The 27,655-nt window shown below is 42.9% G+C and overlaps 2 protein-coding genes across 4 annotated transcripts in view; one reads left to right on the forward strand and one right to left on the reverse strand.

Annotated features, from left to right (window-relative positions):
• The window catches only part of Nim1k (NIM1 serine/threonine protein kinase), a 41,778-nt gene extending 39,950 nt beyond the window's left edge, over positions 1–1,828 (forward strand). For both annotated transcript variants that reach the window (XM_040728870.1, XM_005082787.4), the window contains exon 4: positions 942–1,828. In XM_040728870.1, coding sequence (XP_040584804.1) covers positions 942–1,691 — 750 coding nt within the window. In that variant the 3' untranslated portion in view covers positions 1,692–1,828. The remainder of the gene's footprint in view (positions 1–941) is intronic.
• A 5,493-nt stretch (positions 1,829–7,321) lies between these two features.
• On the reverse strand, positions 7,322–27,272 carry Hmgcs1 (3-hydroxy-3-methylglutaryl-CoA synthase 1). Of its 2 annotated transcripts, XM_005082786.4 has the most exons (11): positions 27,144–27,272; positions 22,075–22,133; positions 15,058–15,515; positions 14,483–14,608; positions 13,561–13,725; positions 12,110–12,275; positions 11,530–11,700; positions 10,852–10,958; positions 10,194–10,319; positions 9,863–10,026; positions 7,322–9,005 (listed from the first exon to the last, which is right to left on the reverse strand). In XM_005082786.4, exons 3-11 carry the CDS (start codon positions 15,503–15,505, stop codon positions 8,916–8,918), a joined length of 1,563 nt encoding a protein of 520 aa, XP_005082843.1. In that variant the 5' UTR covers positions 15,506–15,515; positions 22,075–22,133; positions 27,144–27,272; the 3' UTR covers positions 7,322–8,915. The 2 variants fall into 2 exon arrangements, with proteins under 2 accessions (XP_005082843.1, XP_012978033.1); XM_013122579.3 differs by lacking the exon at positions 22,075–22,133 and having other exon boundaries at positions 27,144–27,270.
• Between the last annotated feature and the right edge of the window lie 383 nt (positions 27,273–27,655).

Raw genomic sequence — 27,655 nt, forward strand, 5'->3', positions numbered from 1 at the left:
GAAAGGCTGAACTGCAGTCATAGATGTCACTGAATTTATGTGCAAGGACCACGCTAAGCACTGCCCACACAGTATCGTTTATAGTTCTCATAGCAGCCTCACGAGGTAGGTGTCAGCGTCTCATTTTATGAAGTGATGTTCATATTACATGCTGAAGGAACTGAATGTAAACTGGACCAGTTCCAGCTTACAAAGCCTGCGTTGTTACCCCAAGGGCTCACTGAGACAAATAGCAATAAACCTTTACCCAAGCCTTTAAAGCTAAATAGGTCAAAGTTCACAAGAGGATTGCCTGAGTTTAGAGTATAAGGGCAGGAAAAGACACATACTCACAACACATAGCAAGAAACCTGTTGCAAGAAAGCCACCAAGTTCAACCTTCTCCTTTTTGTTGTTATATAAGGAGGTTGGAGCAGGCCCCAAGACTTTCTGCTCATGGTTTTGTTTTGTTTTTTTGGGGGGGGGTTACGAGACAGGGTTTCTCTGTATTGATTTGGAGGCTGCCGGTCCAGCCTGGCCTCGAACTCACAGAGATCTGCCTGCCTCTGCCTCCCGAGTGCTGGGATTAAAGGCATGCGCCACCAACGCCCGGCTTCTGCTCATGGTTTTAGTCAAGGGAAAAAAGAAAAAATCAGGCAAGATCTCAAAAAGGAAGGCTTGTTATTTGATTGTTTCAGAATTGTGCTGTTGCATAAGATATGGGTCCTTTTTTCTGGCATGAATTCCAGAGTCTGTGTGGCAAAATTCCAATCCTCACCCCGCAAAAGATTCATCAAACCTTTGCTCTACTTGTGGGGGTGAAGGCATTATACTGGGTTAAAGGTTGTGATAGAGTTTGCTAATATTGAACTTCTGTGGTTATGCCGCAGAGAAACCGGATACATTGTCTAGTTGTCCTTTAGCTTAAAATTGACACAGGTTCCCCCATGTTTTCTTCACAGCATGAAAACCAAATTATTCACAGAGATCTGAAAGCAGAAAACGTATTCTACACCAGTAGCACATGTGTGAAGGTGGGAGATTTTGGATTCAGCACCGTAAGTAAGAAAGGTGAAATGCTGAACACCTTCTGTGGGTCTCCTCCCTATGCCGCGCCCGAACTTTTCCGGGATGAGCACTATGTTGGCGTCTATGTGGATATCTGGGCACTAGGGGTCCTTTTATACTTCATGGTGACGGGTACAATGCCATTTCGAGCAGAGACAGTGGCCAAACTAAAGAAGAGCATCCTTGAGGGGACCTACAGCATACCCCAGCATGTGTCAGAGCCCTGCCACAGGCTCATCCGAGGAGTCCTTCAGCCCGTCCCCACAGAGAGGTATGGCATCAGCTACATCATGAACAATGGGTGGATGCGAGGGGTACCATGCCCCGCCCCTTTGCAACCTTTCCAACTGGATCCTAAACATTTGTCAGAAGCCAGCAGCCTCGAAGAGGAGGAGAGCGAGGTGAAAAGCACGTTAGAACACTTGGGGATTACAGATGAGCACATCCGCAATAACCCGGGGAGAGATGCTCGCAGCTCCATCACGGGGGTCTACAGAATCATTTTACATCGAGTGCAAAGAAAAAAGGCTCTGGAAAGTGTGCCAGTGATGATACTCCCAGAACCCAAAGAAAAGGACCTAAAGAAAGGATCCCGCATCTACAGAGGCATAAGACACACATCTAAATTCTGTTCCATTTTATAAGTCATATCAGGCAGCTGGGAACTAACCAGGGACAAAGGTTCTGCTTTTAACTTTTCTCATAGACAACCTGGATGAAAACATTTTTGTAATTTTTGAATAAAATTTAAATTTGACATATGTATATCACCCCATCCCAACCAAAGACTCTTAGCCTCGATTTGGGCTTGACTTGGGATTTTTGTCTTCTTGTCATACTTCACCATTCATTTACTTGAAGGAGAAATGTATGTATTTACTGCTGTGTTCTAGGCACTGCTTAAGGTTCTGAGGAAACAGCAAAGCCAGCCCCTTCTCCTGCGAGTAGGAAATTCTTAGTACACAACACAGACACCTGCTAGCAACTATTTTTATGTTTGTTTTTTTATTTTGTTTTGTTTTGTTTTTTTGAGACAGGGTTTCTCTGTATTGTCTTGGAGGCTGTCCTGGAACTAGCTCTGTAGACCAGGCTGGTCTCGGACTCACAGAGATCCGCCTGCCTCTGCCTCCTGAGTGCTGGGATTAAAGGTGTGTGCCACCAAGGCCCGGCTATGCTTTTTTCATTTTTAAATTCATTTTAGAAGCACTCTTATTTACATATTCATCCCCCCATTCCCTTGCCCTTCCATCCTCCCTTGCTTCCCATGGACCCCCCAACCCACCCCCTAGGCACTCCCCAGGGATAGTGAGACCCTCCACAGGAGATCATCAAAGTCTGTCACATCATTTGGGGTAGGGCCCAGGCCCTCCTTCTCGTATCTGGGCTGCAATAGTATCCCTCTATAGGGAATGGGCTCCCAAGTCCATTTGTGATCTAGGGATAAACACTGGCTTCACTGTTACGTTATTTTTACGTTTTTAAAAGAAAAAAAAAGACAAGTAGTGGGAGATGCCATGCAGGCTTCCCACAGGACTACCTAATTTTATAAGCATGCTACTTTGGATTAGACCTTTAAGGAGGGCCACTTGGAGTGGACAACAGTGGGGGAGCAGGAGAACAGAAGGAGTAGCCACAGTGATGAGATTCCTCTAAACAGAGCCAATGACAAAGGCTCTAATGTAGTTTATTGGGGAAGTGATCCCACAGCATAATAGTGAGGCCAGAAGAGCAGGAAGAGCCAACACAAAGATGTTACCAGAGTTGACCAGTGGCACAGGTGACTGCCATTCAGTCCCACGGATCTCGGGAAGCACTGTGTACACCGCATCTCAAGGGTCTGCCCACAGAATGAAAGGGGAAAGGTTTATTAGGCCCCATTCACCTTTGGGTAGTCAGCGGTGTCCTCCAAATTTCCAGATAATGCTGTGTGAATACCAAGTGGTTTTTTTTTCTTGAGATTTATTTATTTATTATGCATACAGTGTCCTGTCTGCATGTATTCCTGCATGCCAGAAGAGGGCACCAGATCTCATTACAGATGACCGTGAGCCATCATGTGGTTGCTGGCAATTGAACTCAGGACCTTTGGAAGACCAGCTAGTATTCTTAACCACTGAGCCATCTCTCCAGCCCTCCAAGTGGTTTCTTTGTACTTGTTGGACCTTTGCATTAGAGAAGCCTTAGACAGGAAGGAAAAGGTCAGAGTATGGGTTTGAGGCAGCATACTGCCAAACAGGACCTGTACGAGCCTTCCAAACTTGCCTGGAAATGGTTACTGCATTGGTGGCTGGAGGAAGCAGTATGGCAGGGAGGACCTGAAGTTGTGCATGGAGACTAACCCAACCTGTCTGGATGCCCTGCTCCATGTAAAATCCCTGTTCCTTGCAGGTGGTGGTACCTGGAAAGACTCGGCAGGTTATCAGAGCTGTAACGACGGCTCTCAGACTCTACCCATCAGAACTACTTATTTAGTCTTACCAGAACAGCAGGCCCCAACTCCAGGCCTTTAGATTCAGTGAATCCTTGGGGGGCAGAGCCTTAACAATCAGTGATTTGAGGGTTTTGTATTCCTTCCAAAAACCTTGACTCAAGTAGATGAGCCTTTTGGGTTCTCAAGGGACAAGGAGGATGTTTTCACTACAACTCCAGTAAGGGTACTTGTGAATTGGAATCTATGACTAACGTGGTCTGTAGTTAGGTTTTGTTTTGTTTTGTTTTTTTGAGACAGGATTTCTCTGTGTAGCTTTGTAGACCTGGCTGGCCTCAAACTCACAGAGATCCACCTGCATCTGCCTCCCAAGTGCTGGGATTAAAGGCATGCACCGTCACTGTCCGGCCTGTAGTTAGTTCTAGCACAACTTCCCAGGTGATGCTGATGCTGCCAGTTAGGGGCTGAGGCTCTAACTTGACTCTCAACTGTTTCTTCCACCAGCTACCCTGACTTTTCCTCACCCTTGACCATCATTTCCACTGGTTTACGCTGAGTAGCATGACCCAAACTGTCATCAGGAAAGGAGTCGAGTCCTCGCTTGCTTTTCCCTTGGTAGATCACAATTGCTGTCACTGCCTGCTCTGTCATCATCGGCATCTCTCGGGTTCCTGACCCTTCTGTACTCCTTATTACACTTAGAGTCAACCACATTCATCAGCGTAGCTCTTCCAGTCTTACCCTGCTTGCCCACTGGCAGGGGCAGCCTCAACAACCGTGTTACTCAGAGATTCCACTCACAAGAGCCTTTATTGGGGTTCCCAGTGAAAATGTCCTCCTTGCTCCCTGGGAACTCAAACTGCTTATCTACTTCAGCCAAGGCTATTAGAAGGAATACAAAAACCTTCAAGTCACTAATGAAATAAGTCTGTCTTACATCCAGCCTTGGGTTCCCACACCTGTGAATTTAAACAGCCAGGGAAATGGAAGCCACTGTTAAGACATGCACATTGATTGCCAGAGAACAGCACACCAGCCCTGAGGTTACTAGTACATCTGGGCCTTAGGCCACTCGTGTTCTGTTTGTACTAGTTTTTTAAGCAGCTCTGGGGGGTATGGTGATGCAAGGGGACTCTGTAGTCCTTGGCAGTGTTATCAGATATGACAATGAATCAAGTTTGCTCTAGGACAGTGGTTCTCAACCTGTGAATCGTGACTCCTCGGAGGGTGCCATCCGATGATCCTTTCACAAGGCCTAACACCATTGGAAAACATACATTTATGATTCACAACAGTAGCCAAATTACAGTTACGAAACAGCAGCGAAAATAATTTTATGGCTGGGGGGTCACCACAGGATGAGGAACTATATTAAAGGGACCAGCATTAGGAAGGTTGAGAACCACTGCTCTAGGATCTGGCATGATTATTTGGATGACACGCTGCAGGCAGGAAATGCATACCCATAGGTGGAGTAGGTATCAATTCCAATGAGGGTGGATTGCTGCTATGCTCATGTGATTTGATGACTCTACTGATCTGGTAATGCCCAGATCACAAGTTGGAGGCTCTGCTTGCTTGACACGCAGTGCACTTTGGATAGCCTTAATGAAGGCACCATCCTTGGGATGTTGGGTGGGTTTGTTCAGTCTTGCATAACGAATCAAACATTTATTTATCTCTCCTGGAGTTCCTCAGCATTTCAATACTGTGCTAGGGTGCTTCCACCATGGCCACCTCATAGCCATATTGTAGAATGCTAAGACCGGCTTAGATGCCCCTCCCAAAGTCCTAGGTAAGTGTTTTCATGATAAACTCTCCATAGCCCATCTTCTAGTGCCCCCTCCACCTTTTCTGGCACACTTAAGATCCACTTGCTTATTTGCCCAAATTGACAGTATTAGCCAGCTTCTGCAATGTGTCAGCTTCTGCAATGTATTAGCTTCTGTGATTCTAACAGTGCCTACCATTTCCACACAGACAAAGCAGTTGTATTTTTCACTTTGGCTGTGTTGAGACTTCACTTTGGTTCTTGGTTTGGCAAACAATGGAAACATCAGGACAGGATCTGGAGGCCAAATGTCATTACACAGATAACTGTCCTAGCAGTGACTCTGGACAAGAAGCTGTCTTTGTCCTCCACAGGAAACCTGTTTTGCAACCTTTCCACCCTTACCCAATGTGCTAACTTTACTTGAAGGCCTCTTTGTCTTCCTATCAAACCCTAACTTTCCTAAAGGAGAACAGTGACTACTCAGGATTCTCCAATCACAGATGCTGTAGTTTCCTTCTGTAGCAAGAGATGAGGTTGCCCTTATACCTTCTTTTAAAGACTTTTAGTATGTCTTTAATGGCTGGTTGACTGACTTGGGACTATCGTTTTGTTGTTTCCCAGGCTTCCTAAGTAGATAGTTAAAAGCCGGCCAAACTCAGTCTTTATCTTGGGTCCCCATCTTGTTCAGGTAACCACAGGATCCAATGCTTTGTCTTCCTCCTACACCTCCAGATGACAAGTCTTAGCAGTGACGGCTGATCCTACATGTCACATGTTTCCATAACCCTGCTTGCCAACACTACATTCATGTTGTCAGTGTTGCAACAATCCCTTTGCCTGGGAGATTCTAGCCAGCCTCTTATTTCTCATGGAAAGGTATGTGGGGACAAGATGCTACAGGAATCTATAAGCCTCAATGCTGGTGAAGAGTGCTTGTTCCTGATCAATGAATTTGCATCCTACTTTAGGAATAAAACTCGGATTGTAATCCTCTACATCAAATTATTGCCTTAAAAGAAATCATTTTGCACAATGAATCTCAGGTCAGCTACCTCTTCCTGCAACCAATTAAAGACAAAACAAAACAAAAAACAAAGAGGACCCTTTAACTTACAGCAGCTCTTCAAAAGTCTGAAGAAAATTCACTCTGACATTAAGATCAACTGGTTTCTGCTGGGCATGGTAGCACATGCCTGTAATCCCAGCACTTAGGAGGTGGGGGCAGGGGAATCAGGAGTTCAAATCTAGCTTACATGAGACACTGTCTCACAGAAAACCAAAATAATGTAATTTAAAATGAAAGATCCTCCTATAACCTTTGCTATATCAACTTCTGTCTCTGTTCTCAGAAGACTAAGTGGCAATCAAAAGATGAGACTTTCAATCAGGTCACAGGAAGGATCACAAGTAACTGTTTTCACATCTAGTGTGAAGGCCAAACTCGAATGTTTATAAAATTAAAAATCCAGGAAAAACAAAAAACAACCCCTCCCCTAAAAAACAAGCAGATTCCCCATAGGACACAGGAAAGGTATATTTCTTAGAATCCTAGAATATGTAAGAAAAGTAATCCAAAAGAACACTGGTCTCTAAACAGAGTGCTGAAACCTGCCCAGAAAATAAAGCAATTTTGTTGTTGTTGTTGTTGTTTTTTTTTGTTTTTGTTTTTGGAGGGTTTTTGGAGACAGGGTTTCTCTGTATTGTTTTGGAGACTGACCTGGAACTCGCTCTGTAGATCCACCTGCCTCTGCCTCCCAAGTGCTGGGATTAAAGGCATGTGCTACCGATGCCCAGCTAAAACACATTATTAATATGTACTGAATCTAGATCCAAAATCATGAGCTATTCCAAACTAGAAAGTAATCTCCCATGTATCCAATTGTGTAGACTCCTAAAAGGGGCGACAGGACCACAAATGGGCTACATCTTATTTCTGGCATAAGCAGAGTGTGTTTATGTTTAGAAATGTCTGAAGACTGAGTGACGAACTGAAGGCTCATATTTAAAATTATCTATTTGCTGACTCTATGCCCAAATTGCTGGCTCAGAAAAGAACACTCACATATCTGAAATATTTGTCTAAAACTTTATTTCAAAGTTATTCACCTTGCTATTAGTAAGGTATATGGTTAACGCCCCGTGCCAGGATTGCCAGGCTTGCCCACTGCTGGCAATGGACTCTGATAAGATCCACTTCTTGGCACCAGAACATTAAATTACTCATTTCAAAACATACAGAACTCTCAATACTTGCAAAAGAATTACATGCACCATTTCCCCACCATTCTTTAAATCTGAACTTACATTATTCTTCTATAGCAGTGGATGTTAAAATGAAACCATTTTAACCAATTAAAACTGTACAAATCAAAATCCTATTGGTTAATATTGACAAGAATATCTTACAAATGCTACATTACATATTACCTTGCAATCTGAAACTTTTACACATTTATATGTTTAGTTTAGATAACTGAAACTTCACAGAATGGAACAGCAAATAAAGTTAAAAAATTTTAGTTCTGTACATTAGTTCCAACTATCTCTATTTTACAGTCTGTGAGGGTCATGTCATTGTTCAGCACCAAAACCACCTTGAGAACTCCTAATGAATTTTCTTACTCATCTCATGTGGTAGTTCTTGTTTTAAAAGTGAAAATCAAGGGGAAAAATGTTATGAATTCTACTTCTAGATCTTGAAATGAATATTCCTTTTGGCTTGGCATACTATGAAATTTTCACTATGTGAAAATGTGGGCATTATATTTCTTTTTTATTTTTACTGAACAGATACAAAAACAAAACACAAAAATACACAAACCACAAAGAAAAAAAGTGTCTGGTGGATTTAAGCTGTGAACTAGATTTGTAACACTGTAACCTAATAATGCCCTGCCCCATCCTTCCAACATGACATTTTAGCCTTGCAAGGAGGGTGCCAGGGATGGCAGCAAGCTTCCTCACACCAGCGTCTGAGTGTTGCAGAGCTAGTCACCGTGAACCGGCTGGAACCAGTTCCCCAACGGCGTCCACAGCGCCCAGGTGAACCATCTTTCTGCTCACATGATCACGGCTAACCTTTCTCACCGACAGTTCCTCCAGATCCTAGAACCGTACCCTCGTCTCTCTTCAGGATTTACAAATCTTCAAAAAAGACAGTATTTGCATTGCCATTTTCAAGCAGAGTTTGTGCGTGACATTTAAATTCCACAATCCCCAACCTAGAAGTTTTTCAAAAGCTACAGGTACTCTTTTATTTGTTAAAGTACAAAATTCTTACACATAAAAAAAGAAACAAACCAATTTTTAAAATTGGATTCTAGTACCTCCGCTCGTTGTCGACAGAAGCACTCAGTTCATGCCATGTTTGAAAACTAAACCGCATGCATACAGGCGCCCAGAGAGGTATAAAGTTTCCAGAGCCCTTTAACATCATTGCAGCACATTCACCATTGGTCAGACCACAACAGGAAGCGTGTTAGCAAGTTCAGCAAAGACTTTTCCAAGAACACAATAGTTTTCTAGGCTCTGTGTCAGTTACATTCAGTTACATTACATTTTAAGCAACATGTAATCTTTAAAAATTGTCCCCAGACAATCCTCTAACTGTTTCCACACCCCACCCCAGCCCCAGGCTACTGTGAAGCCTTACACCCCACAAAGCTCTTAGTGTTCCCCGTTACTAATGACTGCTGATTCCGATTCTGCTGCGGTGGCAGGGAGTCTTGGCACTTTCTTAGCAGGACTTGGAATATGCTAAAACAAAAAGAGAACACTTGTTGGCTTTTACAATTTTCTTCAGTAAGAAATACAGAGCTAATTAAAGTACCTACAGAGAATCTAATAAAGGGCAAATTCAGAGAGGCTGATGCTGACACAGATTCTACAAATCTTCCCAAGAAGAATGCTAAGTACCCAATCTAGACGTTACAATGAGAAGACTGCAATTATTGACATGGAGAGAGGAGGACCTCCCAAGACTTCGCTTGTTATAACATCTTACTCACAACTTAGCTACTATCTCCGTGTGCCACCTACTTGGCTTTACAGCAAGATTATACATTCACCAGAAGAAAATTAGTAATTCCAAAGTCTAAGTTCTTGGTTCGAACCTGGCTTTGCCACTTATGTCTATGATCCTGAGTGTTTAGACATTTTGGGGCCTCACTTTGGAGTTAGTACCATTTGTAACCCTCAGAGAGGCTAGTATACGATTTGTGAGGATTATAAATGGAAATGTAAGCAAAGTGCCTTACACATAACAGAAAATTCAAATCACAGCTATCACTTCTGAAAAGCTATCAGGGAAATATGAGGGCCCAGCATCCTCATCCTCCTCCATATTGCTCACCAGCCCATAAAGACACAAATGAGCTTCTCTCTAAACCACACTTCCTATCAGTCCTAGGATTTAGTAAAGCTGGTATTTACCACGTGCCTTCACAGCTGGAAATGGTACAGTTGGCCTGGGCCTGGAGCCCTTGCTCTGAATCACTCTACTGACATTTCTCTGATTTGCTATATCTGTTATGGTCCCAAAACCCAGACATGTGGTAGTGAAAACATCCCATATCCCACCATAGAAGAGGACCAACACAATGAGAGTTACTGACCTCTGTTGCTGTGTTTGAATGCACAAGTCCCACTCCGTCACCCAAATTGTGGTCATTAGTGGAGGGGCGCCGAGCGTAAGTTCTTCTGTGCTTTTCATCCACTCTAACTAGGTACCACGTGCCTTCAAAGAGTGAATCTATTGAACACTGGGGAATGTAGTTGGCTGTAGGGAAAGCAGGATACAAAAATTACTAATGATATGACCCATCTGGCAACAACTAAACAGAGAATTTTCCTATTTCTCTCTGGTTTTTACTGACATCACATTAGTACTACACACAGCCTTATGTACTATGTTTCACATGACAGGTCTCTAACACAGTAGTTTACCTAAGTGATGTGTGTCCTCCCTGAGCTTCATGTTTTCAGCAAAGACATCTGGCGCCACACATGTTCTTGAGTCAAGCCTTGATTTAAGATCACATAAACTTGCTGTCACTTTGTCAAGAGCAGATCCTAAAAGAGAAATTTAACATTAGAAGATAGAGAATAGCATGACTCAATAAAATGTTGTCAAATGCAAATAACTTCTTGTCTCCTAAAAACTACTGGCTATTGTTTAGCTAAAATATAGATGGTATCTTCTTGACACAACTTCCTGCCACCTCCAACTAGACTTACTTAGTATTAGCCAGCCCACAAGTTAAAGAACACGTGGGATTTGGAACTATAACTTCTTAATAACCAATCCTCAGAATAATGATGCCAAGTTTTCCTAAGTTTTTCTTCAATATTTTTGTTTCTTCTTTCTCAAGGAAAGCACAAATGTTTGTTTCAATACAGTCAAAACCACAGGGAAAAATGTCTTGTATTAGCTATTTAGGCGGATTTGCAGGGTAGTGCATCAATCTGTGTAGAAGGAAGGTATGGAACTGAGAACAGAACCACCAACCAGGGACTAACGTGCTCATCTGAGAAGGCTGCAGAAGCCACCTCACTCACCACAGCGGGTTGGCAATGTGCTCTGGTCGCAGGACCCAGCACTTACCTGGTGTGGCATCTTGTGTGACTTTAAGGGAATACAGAGTGGCAGCCAAGCCAGACCCATAAGAGAATACTCCGATCCTCTTCCCTGCCAACTGTTGAGGTGAGTACCTGTGTAAGGGAAAAAGGGCAAACTTAACAGATACAAACTTCATCTTATCAGGGGTCACAGAAGCAGTCCAGAGCTGAACGAAAGGTCTAACTTGAAGCTTTGTTTGTTTTCTTTTGACACATGGCCCATCTACACATGCTGGACTTGAGCTATCTTCCTGCCTCAGTCTCCTTTGTGTTGGAATTACAGGTGTATGCCACCATTCCCTGCTTAATTGAACGTTCCTGAAGATCTAGTAGTTTGAATACTGCACTAAGGAATCTGATTTGAGGTTTTAGTATCATAGTGCATACTCAGAACAAAGCCTTATCTTTCAGGAAATGATAGGGCTTAGTAAAATCATTGAGCCACACATAGATTCTTGTCATTAAGGACTTGTGGTTCAACTGTAGGTAAAGAATAATAAAACTATGGCAACAAAGCCAGGAAAATCCACAATTAACAAATACTCAGGGAAGAACTGCAGCCTTAACCTGTATGTTCCTCAAATCAGTAGAGAGCAGCCTACCAGACCTGAAGATTAGATGTCATTTAGAAAAGGGGAACCAGGGAGCCGCAATTTAAACTTACTGTGCCAGAACAGAAGCAAGGGAACCGTATACAGAAGACGTGTACATATTTCCATTCTGATTTGATACGAGCAAAGATGCCTTTGTTTTCTGGTTAAAGAGCTCAGAACTAGCCTTCATAAACGCCTTTTCCACATCTCTGTCAAAGTAAGTATCTTCTAATTTAACATCCCTGAAAAAGTATATTAAAAGAAAGATCAATACTGGCAGACATCAGGATGCCCCAGGGCATGGGGACTAGAGGAAGGAAAATTAGTGTAGCTGTAGTAAGCACTAGGGTATCTGTGAGCCTGGTCCTGTGCTAAAATGGGACTAAAGCTAAAAACAAAGTCAGAAACGCTTAAGAGGCAACAACTGTATCTGTATACCTAAGCCAGCTACCACTTCTATAGAGCTGTTGTTTCATTGATAACATATTACATAATCTCATTTTGTTTTTGTTTCTCTATGTAACCTAGCATTAATGGCATGCTGCCACCACTGCCCAGTTAGAGTAGAATACTTCTAACATCTTTTTGACTCTATTTTTCAGGTCTAAACAAATAAACACTAAAAAAAAAAGCACATGGCCGCTTTCTTACCCAAAGGCCTCCAGGCCACTGTAGATGCTGTTTTTATCTCTGTTCTGATCATTTAGAAAGTCATTCAGGAACATCCGAGCTAGAGATTTCTGCACCAGTTTACAATATGGTGAGTGGAAGATCATGAAGCCAAAATCATTCAGAGTAAAATCTTTATCATTTCCCTCTGTAACAGAAGATAAAGGAAATGATGAACTCGACCGAAGCCAGCTTGCCTTCAGAAGAGGCTGGGATGCTTCTGTCATCATTTTCTTACTAACTGTAAGAACTGAGGCAAGTTTATGTACTACACAGAAAGAGCAGAGGGATGGTAACAGAAGAGCAACTTGCCCCATAAACACCAAACCCTGTCTTATGAAATCTCAATAGTTTAGAATGTGTATTTAAGCCAGGGGTTGGTGGCGCATGCCTTTAATCCCAGCACTGGGGGGGGAGGGGGGGGGAGGGGAGCAGCAGAGGCAGGTGGATCTCTGTGAGTTCAAGACCAGCCTGGTCTACAAGAGTAGTTCCAGGACAGCTTCCAAAGCCACAGAGAAATCCTGTCTCAAAAAACAAAACAAAACAAAATAAAACCAACAATAAACCCCCCCAAAATAAGAAAAAGAATGTGTATTTAGACAATACACTCAGCTATGCGTGACTAAATATAACAGTCATAACCTATTAGCAGATCAGTTATATCAGCTTTTCATTTTTCTTTCTTTCTTTTTTTAAAGAAAAAATGGCAAATTTCATTCATTTGCAGCATAGGTAATTTCACAGCACTTCTGCTTCTGTCCAGAATATATACATATACTGTGGAATTCTGATCAATAGGTTAAATTATCACTTTTAAAAACACACTGCTAAGCCTGATGTAGGAGGATCCTGAGGCTAAGCCCAGTTTAAAACCAGAGTGTCTCAAGAAACACTAGTTACACAATGATATTTAAAATACACTGTCAAGTATAGTACACATAGCGTGTACTGTTACATATTTAACTATAAAACATACTGCTTTATGTACTACAATGCTTCTTGTTTGTGGCTACTATATTTCTTAATAGTTGTCTTGAATATTATTTTTAACCATCTCCTTCATCTCTAAAAAGACAAACTGTAATAAGAAAAAAGTAACTTTTTAAATAGTTGCCTTTGAAAAATAGCTGAAAACTAAAACTTATTTAAATACTTTTTCAACAAATTAACAAAGTTCAAATTACTTTTGTAATATAATTGATAAATCAACTTAAATTTTAGGAATAGCTCGGCAGAAATACTCATGGCTTTATATAAACTACACATTCCCAGAGACTGTGGGAAAGCGACTTTTAGTACATAAAGAAGCAGTAAAAGGTATCAATGAAGGTTGTTCACAAAGGAGTTTCTCATTGCAGCCACCCAGCTCACTACTACACTGCCCTGTGGATACCAGAATCTAGTACAAGAAAGTGGGTTGGAGGAAAGTCCACCTTTCTGCCACTGGGCACGGATCTTCTTGCGGTAGACAGAATAGCAGCGGTCCAATGCACTGAGGTAGCACTGTATGGAGAGTTTCCCATCTACTATAGGGTATTCAGAGAGCATGTCAGGCTTGTAAAAGTCATAGGCATGTTGCATGTGTGTCCCACGAAGCCCTGTTACAACCAAAACAGAAGATGTTGATACATTCCTGCTTCACCCGACTGTTTGCATTTTAGTAACACACGGCCTTATATAACGGCTCTCCTCCACCAAGCAACCCATAGATTTCAATATATGAAGTGCAAGGTGAAACCAATAATTACATAAAACCTAGAATACCACAGGCAGTCCCAAGATTCCTGCAAGTTTCCCAAGTGAATCTAACTAGGAAATGCTGCTGCTGTCCTGAGATTAAACGAACTTATCAATGACTGTGGGCATGTTACTACTCTAGTTCTTCAACTCTACCTGAGCCCATTTCATTTCTTTGTAAAAGGAGGACAACTCCACCTTTTGGACAAAACTTACAAAGATAGAGCGATTCACACAAGGCACCTGGCAGCCAGTAAACATTCCGTAAGTGGTAGCTTCTACTACTATCTTCAAATTTCTCAGAACACTGTGTTACTAAAATAAGTAAACATAAATAAATGAGGTAGATCTGCTAGCATAGACCTGTGTGCGTAGGTCTATATACCTGTGTAATCCCCAGGTTTTTAGAAGCAAGAATGAGAGGGATCAAAGTTGCAGGTCTACCTGGGCTGCAGGAAGAGCTCCAGACCAGCCTGAAGAGCATGGCAACAACTAGTGACTCAGATTTAAAAACAAATGCTTGGAATAAAGTCAGATGGAGAATTCTTGCCTACCACACACAAGGCCCAAGGTTCAAGTGCAGCACCACAAATAACAAATGTCTTCTCAAATACTCACCTCGGTCAAAAATTAAAGGTGCATTTGGCCCAATTAGCAGAGCCACAGCTCCAACTCCACCTGTAGGTCTAGCATTTCCTGTGGCATAGATAGCAATATCTCCTGCAACCACCAGAGCATACCGTCCTGAAAAATGCAATGCAAAGTGATCAAAACTACAAAATCAGGCATGAGAACTCAAAACTTCTATTTTCCCCAGAATATGCTTTCCACATATTAGTAAAAGAAAAAAAATGCAGTCTGTCTACATTTTTACCAGGTCATTTTTCCTATTATTGTTTCTAAATAAACAATTCACATAAACTGAAAGTCAGTCATCTTTCTGAATTATGTGAACTATTACAGGTGTGCCAGCTAACACACAGCATTGACTAAACAGTCACTGGAGGAGTGGGGATACTACTCATTGTTAGAGGCCCTGGGTTCCATCCCTGGTACCAAGCAGAAGAGGCATCAGATCTATATATCCTCGAGAAGGGCTATTTGCGAGTGTGCATGCACGCATGCTCGCAAGCATGTTTGCTGTTTGTCTGTTTGCTTTGGTTTCTGTTTCAGAATGCAGGCATGGAACATACCATCCCAAGAGCTGGATTCAATCCAGTTCACAGCATTGAAGACTGCAGCTGTGCCTCCATAGCATGCATTAGTTGTATCTATTCCTTCTATATCTGTATTCCCAGACTCCTCAAACAGCTGCATCAAATTAGACTTCACTGATTTTGATTTGTCGATGATTGTCTCTGTTCCGACTTCTAGCCGCCCAATGCAGTCATAGGACAGGCTATTTCTCTCCATCAGATTCTGAACCACAGTCAGGCAAAGAGAGTTGATATCTTCTCGATCTGTGCAGAAGCCCATCCTAGCCTGGCCCAGGCCAATGGTATACTTTCCAGCATCTACACCATCATATTTTTCCAACTCAGCTTGGTCAACATATTGAGAAGGAAAGTATATCTCAAGGGCAACGATTCCCACATCTTTTGGCCAGCAAGCTTCTGTATTCAAGGGAAGTGACCCGGGCATGGTGAAAGAGCTGTACAATGAAAAAACAGAAACCTGGTTTTAGATTTAAGTTGCTGACTTTTCATGTTCAAGGCTGCAAAGCAGATGGTGAGAACTCAAAAGTCACCTGGATTACTGCAGTTTCTCTAATTTTAGTACATTGCATTGGGGGCAGTCAGTGATAACTATGTAAAGCAGCGACTTCATGAAAGGAATACTATTTGTTAGTTTGAATTATAACCTTTTTAGAAATACTTCCACTTTACTCAAAACTGGGTACCTTAAGATTTAAAACATGGTTTAAAGTCTGGGATATAGCTTGGTGGCAGAGCACTTGCCTAACTAACATGTACAAGAGTCTTGGTTCAATCCCTAGAACCATAGACACACACACACACACACACACACACACACACACACACACACACACGCACTTACTTACAGGTGAGCAACCTTCCACAAGTCTTTTTCTGTTATAATAAATAACTATGAAATAAAATAATGATTTAGACGTATGACTGACAGGGGCTGGAGAGACGGCTTAGCTGCTAAGAGCATTCACTGCTCTTCCAGAGGACCTGGGTTTCATGCTAGCACCCATGGCAGGTGGCTCACAACCTCCAGCAGTCCCAGTTCCAGCGGATCTCTGCCCTCCGGCCTTCACGGGGTCCTACACTCCCGTGCTGCACATAAACCCAAACAGACACACAACAACAACAACAACAAACAAAATCTTTTTGAAAGTATATAAATGACAGTCAAAGAGAATATTTATTCCTGACCACTCTCAAGTATAAACAAATCAGTCATTGTCTAGATTTTACTTGCCAAAACAACAGATTACTGTTGTCTGCCCTGGGACTAGTCATCAATGTCTTTAAAAGGTTTATTCAGCAGCAAATGAAAAATTAATCTGGATGTTTCCAACTGATGTGGGGGGGGCCTTGTTGATACAGGATGTGGTTAAAAATCTACTGGCTGGGCTGAGGGGACAAAGGGCAAAAGTCATTCTTCAAACCCCATGAGACCACACTCCTACAAGCAGTTCCCATGTTAGGTATGTAATAACCTAGCAACACTGCTCAAGAGATGGAACTTTAGTTCCCCATCTGTCTAAACATGTAGTTCGCTAGTTACCTGGTCAAACCAATTTGCTATCTTCTACAGAATTTGACAACCTTAATGCTAATCTGACACTAAAAATGAAAAGTCAAATCCACACCACTTGTCCTCTGCCACTCTGAAAACTGTTCTAATATTAACATAGAGTAAGATTATAACATTGACATTATAGATTAACATAAGATTATAGGTCATTGCCACAGTGAGTTAATTACTGAAATCTTGTAGGGATATCAAAAGCAGAAAAGTTTGGTCCTTAGAATATGAAACATCTGCCGGGCGGTGGTGGGGCACGCCTTTAATCCCAGCACTCGGGAGGCAGAGGCAGGCGGATCTCTGTGAGTTCGAGGCCGGGCTGCCGGGCTGGACCAATAGCCTCCGAAACAATACAGAGAAACCCTGTCTCGTAAAAACCAAAAAGAATATGAAACATCTTTTTTTTCCAATATAAGTTTCATTTTATTTTGAGATGGAAACAGTGGAATGAAATTGCTTTGTGGCTGAAACATTCACTGGGAAGGACCCCGGGTGCTCATCCATTGAAAGAACAAACGTACCAAGTCCAGCCAGGTGCCCACCTCCCCCAGCTTCAAGAACAGATAAGGGTGGGAGAGGGAACAATCAGATTCAGGGTTGTGACAACTACAGTTTCAAAGTTGTCTTGATTACAGAGCAGAGCAGTATGCAACATCTTTATAGCATAAAAGTCATAAAGTCATGGATATATTAGAATAGCTGGACATGGTGGCACATACCTTTAATCCCAGCATTCGGGAGGCAGAGGCAGAGGCAGGCAGATCTTTGTGAGTTCAAGGCCAGCCTGGTCTACATATTGAGTTCCAGGACGCCAGAGCTATTACACAGAGAAACCCTGTCTCTACAAACCAAACCAAACAACCTAATAAATAAGCATGTGCCATCTAAGTTAAAGGTTTTCATTTTATTTTGATAGGATCTTACTTTTTAACCTAAACTGATTGGAAATTCAAGGTGATCCTTCTGTTTCAGTCTCTCAAGTGCTGGGATTATAGGCAAGCATAGCCACCATCCCAGGTTAAAGATTACTCATTCTCTCTCTCTCTCTCTCTCTCTCTCTCTCTCTCTCCTCCCTCCCCCACTTTTCTTGTAAAACAACAGCTCACTAAATGTAGCCTTAGCTGGCCTGGAACTGACCATATAGACCAGGCTGGCTTCAACTCATAAAGAACCATTTGTATCTGCCCAGCATTTGTTTGTTTATTTATTTATAACTCCCCAAAACAATTTTCTGGAACATACTCTTTACCCCTGGCATGTAGGCTGGGGGAAATGAATTTCTAAATTATGATATGATACTATCAGAGGTTCCAATGGAAACCAAAAGGACAGCACCATTGCAATTCTTCAAAGGATGCTGTATCATAAATATTCTTTGTGGCACAGAGGGGATTCCACAGGAAATTACAACTCTTGATATTAAAAAAAATTCAGAAATTGCAGATCTTGCAATGGCAACATGAACCTAGCACCTAGACTGCTAACATAGAAGGATCACTTGAGCCCAGGAGTTCAAGAACAGCTTGGGCAACAGAGTGAGATCCTATTTCCAAATAAATAAAATGTCAAGCTTTAATTATGGAAACACTGGCAATCAATTTGTTTTTTAACTTGTAGGACATTTAGAGAGATGATCCTTGGGAGGTACAGTCATGAGGACAGGGACCTCATGATAGAATTGTGCCCCATTATTTCTGATTGTAAGCCTAGCCTTTACTGCCTGAACCATCTCTCTAGTTGAGATTAGCACCCTTACAGGAAGACACCAGAGAAGTGGCTCAAGTCTACATGCACACATTCTGTCTCTGCCAGGAAGGGCTAGGACAAGAAGGTAGCCATATCCAATCCACAGAAGAGCCTTAAAGAAGTGACCATGTACCTAGAGCTGTACTTGAAAATATTGAAAACAAAAATTCTGTTCTTGAATCCCTCCAGATTATGGCACTAATTTGTGATGGTATCCAGGCAGATTAATAGACCCAATGACCTCAACTAAGTCCAAATGCCTTTCAATCTCTTCATGTCTTAGACTTATACATTTCATTTTTCCAAGCAAAGTGTATGTACTCCTCAATGGGAAAACAACAATTAAATACAACAATTTGCCAATTATATCCTTTAAGCCTAAATTACTGATGCTGGCTCAGTGCTCATTACATAAAAAACAGTGCCAGCAGCAGTTAGATACAGCAGCATATATTACATTACATTACAAGGGGTTCATTCTAGTGATAGCTCAGTAAGAAAGGGTAAAGAAGAAAGAAATCCTTTTTAAAGAAGTTTTCGAGACAAGGTTTCTCTGTGTAGCCCTGGCTGTCCTGGAACTCGCTCTGTAGACCAAGCTGGCCTCAAATTTAACAGTGATTTGCCTGCCTCTGCCCCCTAAGTGCTAGGTTTAAAGGTATGGACCACCACTGTCCAGCAAGATGAACAAGTCCCCTACTTCCTACTTCCTAAATCTTCAGCTCCTTTTCTATCTCAAATCAAAAGGAACGAGATAAGGGGCACTTGTATGCCTATGGTCTTCACTTGGCACTACTACAAAAGACATAAAAGAATTGTCCTTTACTAGGCACAGATTCTAAATTAAGCCCATAACCCGCAGCTAAAAGTACAACAATTAGCATTAAGACAAAAAGACCAAAATACAGGAGCCCTGAATTCAACCTCCAGAACCTCAAAGAAAACAGAGAAGGAAACCAAACCAGTTCATACATTATGACAGTATGTAAGTGCCCAGTCTACAGACTCCCTTCTGAGTGACCCCCTCACCAGCCTTCTTTCCCTCAGGTTCTTTTCAGCTCTTCAAACTGCTTGCAACATGATGAAAACAGCGAGACTTTCCCCCTGCCTTTGCCCACTGGCTCAAATGCATTTGGAAATAAAATGAACAAATACTTAATCTCCAAATGTTGTAATGTACTTTCCCACTAGTACATTTAGTGCAGATTTGAGAATATATTGCTGATAAATACCAAATCACCCTTCACAAAAGTGTAGGTTAGCCCACAGGGCATCAAATTAACAACTTTGATTTATACATATATGTACACACACACACACACACACACACACACACTGTCTAACTTGGTCAATAGTATTCATTCTTGGAGACTAGTAGTTGAGATGTTTTCAGTTGTTCTCGGTAAACAGATATCCAATTTGAATTACAACAGCTCTAAAAGGCAGGTCGGGGGATACCAACCAAGCAACACCCAGCTAAAGAATATGATGAGTACGACACAGCAAAGAAAATGAGGCCATCACTTGGTGACATTTACAAGAACAGAAAATTGATACTACTTCCAGTCTAAATGCTACTATTGGGTTTCCTCTAAAATGTTGCAATAGACCAGATATAAACTGATGGTGGGAAAGGATAATCAAATAACCAAAACTTAGCTAAAGGTCAGAAACATTTGAATTATAGTATTTTAGCTCCTTATCCTGTGAGAATGAGTTACTTTGGTTAATTCACTATTTATAAAACATTTTTCTAAATAGGATTTTGAAAATCTAACAGTTAAAAACATTCTCTCATATAGCTTAAATTTTTGGTAATAAGGTAGATTATCTTTCACAGTATTCAACTTGCAATAAAAAACTGAATAGCACAATGAAGATTCTATATTTATAAAATACAAAGATTTTTTCCTTGCAATCTCAACTTTATTTAAAAAGGAGGCAAAAGGTACATGCCTACCACAAAACTCTAGTAAACTGAGAGTCTTCTGACAGCCAGCACCTTCAGGAAAAAGGTCCTCCGCTCTCTAGAGACCACACCCCTTGAGGACAAAAGAAGTACATGTCTTTACAAAGGCAGCAAGAAATCTTGTTACTACTTGCTAGACCTTTTGCTAGGGTGTAAGAAGCCCACTCCTCCTACCCTTTACTGTGGACAGTAAAGGAGAGAAAGTAAGAAGAAGACGGAAGCAGAGGATGCTAGTACTGACTAGGCAGTCCTGACCCAATCTCCCATGGCTCAGGGACAGGCTTTGGTACCTTGGGCTATTATGAGTCTCCTAGCTGAGCTTTCCAGTGCCACACCCTGCTCTGTCCTACACCAAATGTGCCTGACAGTTTTTGGCTACTGCAAATTCTCAAGCCTTCCCTTTATTGTTTATGGTCAGCATCTTCTCACGAGAATGTGTGGCACTACAATAGCTGCTCTAAACACTGCAACTGCTGTCTAGTCTTAAATAACCTTAAGGACTCTCCCAGATCCCCAAGATGTCCCTTTTCCAACTATAATTTAAAAAGCACTGTCGGTGCAGAGTGTGCTGTCAAACTACTGAAACCTCAGCATCTGGAAGGCTGAGGCAGGAAAACTGAGGCAGAGTTACCAAATAAGATCCTGCTTCAAACTAACAAATGGAAAATAAGTGAATAAAAGCACTGTTGGCAGCCATGCCTATCTGTGGTTATTTCAGATTAAGTAATATGGCTATATTTTATTCCTATATTTTTCATGTGACAAGTAGACACTAACGTTTAAATACAAAATTAGAAAGTCTCCAGAAGAATTTGTAGCATTTATGTAACATGATAAATAAAAGACCCTGAGACCAATATTGGGGTTCAAGCTTTAAGCTGAAGATCAGAAAAGCAAAGCAGCCAGCCATTAACTGTAACCTCTACCTCAGTTAAGACCAAAGGGGCGATCCTCAAACTGCTCCCAACTTCACTGCTCCTCAGGTTCACTCAGACTGCTATGCTCTCCTCAACGTGGCTAGGGACTAACTCTGACTGAATGCCTCTACCTTTTATACCCCTCAAATCCTGGGATTAAAGGCCTGAGCTCTGATTTACTTTCCAGTAGCCCAAGGTGGTCTTGGACTCCAAGATCCATCTGCCTTTTTCCTAAGTCCTGGGTTAAAGGTGTGTACCACCACAGCCTGATCTCTATAGTTTGAGGCTGGCTTTGCTTTCTGAATCCTCAGACAAGCTTTAATAAATCATATATGATATATTACCACAAATTTACTAATTTTTTTTTTTTTGGTTTTTACGAGACAGGGTTTCTCTGTATTGTTTTGGAGGCTATCGGTCCAGCCCGGCCTCGAACTCACAGAGATACGCGAGTGCTGGGATTAAAGGCATGTGCCACCACTGCCCGGCTCACATTTACTAAATTTTAAAGGTAACATATACTCCTAAAAATATTTTTAGGAATACATGGCTTAAGGAATGGTGGTACATGCCTTAAATCCTAGCACTTGGGAGGGGGAAACAAACACATCTTCAAGTTTTCAGCCTGGTCTTAACATGGCAAGTTCCAGCCAGGTGACATAGTAGAAGAAAGGAGTTGGGAAGGAAAAGAAAAGATTATGTGGCACATGCAAACTGTCATTAGCTCTAGGTCAGAAATTACACCCCTCCCATCAGAGAAAACACCTTCCTTAAGACATGACTGGCGCCATCGCCATCCGTACCTGTGTGAAGGACACAGAACTGCAGTCTCCAGCTCGGTCACTGTCTCCACCTTCAGGCACTAGGAGTTTCAAATGAGAGCTTCTTTTAAAGTCAAAGCACCACACAAAACAAAGACTTCAATTCAAAGAGTTAAAACAAGGCTTTCCTTATCTAATTACACTATACAAAGATCAATTCAACCATGCTTAGGGTACTTCCGAGTTTATGGAACACTTGCCCTTGATTAGTCCTTAAGGCAGCAGGTTCTGCTCTGCTGAGAAACCAACACCACACCACCAGACTACCAACTATGATGCTGGGAGAGACACGGTCTACTTTGCACTAAGGAGTTTTAGCAATAGTTTGTGCCTCCTTGAATCTCAATTTCCTCATCTGTAAAATAAAGCCCCTCCCCACTTTCCCAGCTCACTCTGAGAAAAGGAAGCGTGGGAAGGTCAGGCACCAATACTCCCTCACCAGAGAAATGCTCTAAAACAGTGAACTGTTACATCTGTAGCCCCAGAATAAGTAAACCTTGAATTTGTAAGAAAAGAGATTACTACACTCCTGGGGGAAGGGGGGCTTTGACTGCAGGATTATACATACACTTTCAGAAAATAGCTTATCTTTTATTCTTTATTGTCTCAAATAATGCAGTGTTCTCTGTAAATTAAGACCATTTCTCAGTAGGGCAGAAAATCCCTCTCCTTCCCCATGTTGAGGCACAGTAACTTATTAACTTCTTGACTGTATTATTAGCTATGACTGTAATCTGTATCAAAGGCAATTCCCCTGAAATGTTACTATACACCTTTTCTACATGTTGATTTTTGCAGTGCCAGGATCAAGCTAGGGCCTCCCTTATGCTAGTCAAACACTGACCCCACCCTCAGTCCTCTTTCTATTCTGATTAAACTGGGGAGGAAGAGTGGGTGAAGGGCGGAGAAAGACACGAAAGGGGAACCTGAGCACATTAATGCCAAGAAGAAACAGTCAGAGAGGGCTGCGGTGCTAATTACGGACGACAGTCCAGATGATCCCTTAAAGAGAGAAAGGGGCAAAGTGGCGTCTGGGAAAAGAACCTATCAGAGAAGCTTAAGCTTTCCCTTCTATTCTACAATTGCTGGGAGGGTGTGGCTCTGTGTCTTTAATCAGGAAAACTTGAAACCCCAGTGCACCAAAGTCTACAATTTTTTAATGCTGACATGATGCTGTGTATAGAAAAGTCACCTGAACTCATATGACAGGTCAGTCAGTCAAAACATATGCAACACTACAAATACTGTATTCTTCAGATTTTACATGTAAAGTGTATGTGAAACATAGTATCTACAAAAATCAGTCTCCTCCCTTCCTTCCTTCCACACACGCATACACACTCGTGCATAAACACACATAAGTATGGCAATGTTTCAAAACATGCAGCACTTACTTCCAAGCCCCAAGTATCTCTGATAAAGGATTCACAGTGCCAAAGTCTAAAGGAGGTCAGACTAAAAACACCTCTGCAGAGCAAACAGTAAGAGGAATCAACAGGGATGAGAAGCACTTAAAGAACCGCAAGCAGCCACACTCACAACAACAAAGGCTAGGAGACTCACAATCACAATACGTGCATTCTGAATTTGGCCAAGACTAATTGCATTTACTAACTGGCCAAGACTTGCTCCATTTACTCAACAGGATTTCTCCTTTTAGCTCACTCCCCATCCCCAGCCTTGATTCAAACAAGTACTCGGACAGAGAACACACTGGTACCTGACTAACTGTAAGCAGCTATTTGCTGTCCTCTTACATTGTTACTGGACAGAAAAGCAGGCTATTCAGAACATTCATCTTTCTTTAGGAGCATCTAAGCAAAAAATGTTCAAGTCTTTACCCTCTCCTATACATTTGCATATAGATCTCCAAACAAACCACACACACACACACACACACACACACACACACACACACACACAGTCCCATCTCTTCCAGACTCCTCGTCCACCAGTCAGAGATTTTACTCATATTTACTTTGTGTGTGTGTTTTGGGGGGACAATCTGCCATGATGGCTTCTTTCCTTCTACCTCCATGTCCTGGGGACTGAACTCAGGCCATTAGCACTTGGAGGCAAGTGCTCCACTTGCTGAAACATCACATGGGGTGGGGGATGGGTGCCTCTATTCTAAGTCTCTCTTCTAAGTTATCTTTTCTAGAAAACTTTCCTAGATAAAGTACAGAATTCTAATCAAGGATCTGTATTCCTATACAGATGCAGCATTCACACTCAAGTCTGCATAATCTGAAATAAGAGTTGTGAGGAGTCTTTGTTTCTTGAGATAGGGTCTCTCTATGTAGCCTAGCTGTCCTGTAATTCAGTATGTGGATTAGGCTGGCCTTGAACTTACAGAGACATAAGTTATCTTGGATCTGTCTCACCAAGTACTAAATTTAAAGGTATGTACCATGCCAAGTTTATTTGATTCTTTTGACCACTGGTAGAGAAAAGGGCCCTTAAAGATTGGCTGAATTTGAAGTTATAACAATTCTAGGACTTTTACTTTTATTTTTTTAGATTCAACTACCTGAATACCTACCACCAGTAAGCTTTTGCTATCACTTCTGAGATAAGCAAAGCCATACAGTGTCTAGGAGTTTAAAGAAGTTGGCTCTCTACCGCTACTGCAAAGGGTGGGTTTTGAACCATTCCCAGATCTGAACAAAGTAAGGAACCAAACAGAACCAGAAAAGGACATTTGCCTACTTCCACTCATTACCACACGAACCAGCACATGCCCACAACACTTACAGAGTGAGCTTCAGGAGCCCACTTTCTTTTTTTCGAGACAGGGTTTCTCTGCATTGCTTTGGAGCCTGTCCTGGAACTCACTCTGTAGATCAGGCTGGCTTAGAACTCACAGATATCTGCCTGTCTCTGCCTACTGAGTGTTGGGATTAAAGGCGTGCCCCACCGCCAGGCTCCCACTTTCTCTTTACTACTCAGTTAACAGACATTAAAAGAACATCAACAAGTGCCAAGCTTTAGGCTGAGCAGATTAAGACTAGTAGCATGAAGCCATTAATTAGGTAACATGTTTCTACTTTTTTTTTGGTGGGAGTGTTGAGACAGGGTTTCTCTGTGTAGTTTTGGAGGCTGTCCTGGAACTCGCTCTGGTCAGGCTGGGCTCGAACTCACAGACAGCCTGCCTCTGTCTCTCGAGAGCTGGATTTAAAAGTGTGCCATCACTGCCTGGCATTTCTCAACCTTTGTAATCCAAAAGGGACACAGCTGTCTAATACAAGGCTTTCTAAGGCCCAAATCGAGTGGTGAGGTTATATTCCCTTTCTAAATGAAACTATCACGTTTAACCTGTCTATCTTATATAAATGTAAAACTGTAGATTCTGATACAGGGTTCATCACCTCCTTCAAGCACACCTCCAGTTCTAGTGGATAATGAAAGGTCCAGCCAGGCATTAAATCATTCTAGAAGACCCAGAAAACCTATATTCCATCATTGTCTTGGATTTTTGCATTTCTCCTGAAAACAATGTATCTAAAATCTCAGATTTAAAAAAATCCTCAAAAATAAGTCCATCAGTTTATATGTATGAGCAATCAGGAGGGATATTTGTGAAAAACAAAAATTAAAAGCAAGGCTCAGACTTCAATGACTTCTAACATAAATCTTTCTCCTCCCTCTTCCCCAGTGTCAGTCAAGCCTTCTGAGAACTGGAATAGCTGAAGATACTAGCATTGAACCAAAGGGAAAATTTGCTAATTTAGGAGAGAAATACCCTCAAGGTTAGACACAAAGAAAACGTAGTCTCTCCTTTTCAGGAGACAGGCTATCTATCTTTGCTCTCCATCTCCAAGCCTAATCGAAGACCATAAACTATTTAGAAGTCTCAGGAGACAAAGAACCACTTTCATTCAGGCTTTCTCCAACCTAATGGAATCCGTACAGTAAACATTTAAAACACAGCTTGGAGGGGAAAAAAATCTCTAACTGGTGTGTTGGTTAGCATGCCAATGCTCCTCATGATTCATCCCTAAATTACAGCAAATGTTAGCAGCCATCAGAACCAGGGAGCCATCTCACTCTCAGCAGGAGGGAGGGGTTGCAGCTTAGGTGGGTGGTTGAAGGCAGCCAGAGATGGCCCGAGGCCAAGGCCACAGGGGCAAGCTTGGCAAGAAGGACAACCTCCTGCCACCTACTCCCCGGTTCCCTCCTCCAGAATGTTGCAAAGCAATTCTTTCTCTACCAGTGATCAAAGACGGTCACGTTTTCAAGATTCCCTTACACTTGGCTTTGAAATTTCCTTGACTTAACCCAAAGTCTATCTGTCTGATAGGTTCTGTGGGCGTTGGGCCATGGCATCTTATAACACTTAAGGCTGTGGTTACTATTAAGAGGAGGTCGTTTGGATATATTAACAGGAGGTGGGGGAGGAGAAAGAAAGGTGGGAGGGAAGAGGGGACTCGAGCTCACTAATGATTTTAAGCAAGCTACATACCAAAGGTGTCCAGAGCATCAGTCCTTGGCTAGGTCTAAATCACAGTTGTGATTTCTTGCACCTGAACTGGGGAAAAGTAACACTCCCCACTTCCTCTCATCAACGCCGTCTGTGGAGGCGGGACACACCCCCTGCCAACCTACTAGCCTCCATCTGAGCCTGAGCTTCCCCATCCCTCTGGGGTCCACCAATAACCGGAGCAACTCTGACAGCCCAGCTCCCTTCTCATCCCCTGGTGACGCCCCCACTTCGGTGGTCACAGCTACCTCAGAGGCGACTCCGACTTCTGACTATGTCATCAGCAGAACACCGAGCCCCCCAACGCCCTTTGCCTTCTCTCGGCGCCCCGCCTGCCCATAGCAGCGGAGCCCGGGTCCCTTTCTCGGCCCCGCAGCGGGACCGGCTCCCCGGCCCGCGAGCGCCCGCACAAGCCCACTCCCGGCGCCCGGTCCTCCGGGACCGGGTCCACGCTTTCACCCTGACCGGAGCGCCGTGCCTTCCGGCCTAGTCAAGGACACCGCCTCCTCCCCGCGTACGCCGCCCGCGGTGCCTCGGCAGGCGGCTGTCCCGCCCCGCGCGGGACACTCACCCAAGCGCGACCGGACCCCGGGCGTAGAAAGGAGCAATCCACGGAGGACAGTGCACTGTGCCTCCCGCCCTCAGCAGCTTTATAGCCGCCGACCCACCCGACTCCGGCACCGCCGGGAGGCGGCAGGGGGCGGGACAGCGGCTCCCGCAGCCAATCGTAGCGCTCAGACTCGCTCGGCGGCTCCCGCCCCTCAATCCGCTTTCTGCCAATGGGAAGGAAAGGAGAGGCGGTGACTCGCTAGGGCTTTCCCTCGCGGCTGGAAGGGCGGGGGAAGGGGCGGGGACAAAGTCGGAGGACCGGGGAAGTGGGGTGAGACGGTGACGTAGGGTGGCCCGAGAACATCCCCGCCAATGGCGGGACGGCGAGAGACGGCGAGAGCCAACGGGAGCGGAGTGAGAGGTTCTCTGGCCAATTGAAGGTCAGTGAAAGGAGCTAGGGACCAATGGCGACTCCGCGTCCCACTGCTGGGGAGAGGTGGTCAAAGTGTGGGAGGCGAATTGGTCCCTGCTTGG

The sequence above is a fragment of the Mesocricetus auratus genome, unplaced genomic scaffold (assembly GCF_017639785.1).
Source record: "Mesocricetus auratus isolate SY011 unplaced genomic scaffold, BCM_Maur_2.0 Super-Scaffold_100020, whole genome shotgun sequence".
Lineage (NCBI taxonomy): Eukaryota > Metazoa > Chordata > Mammalia > Rodentia > Cricetidae > Mesocricetus > Mesocricetus auratus.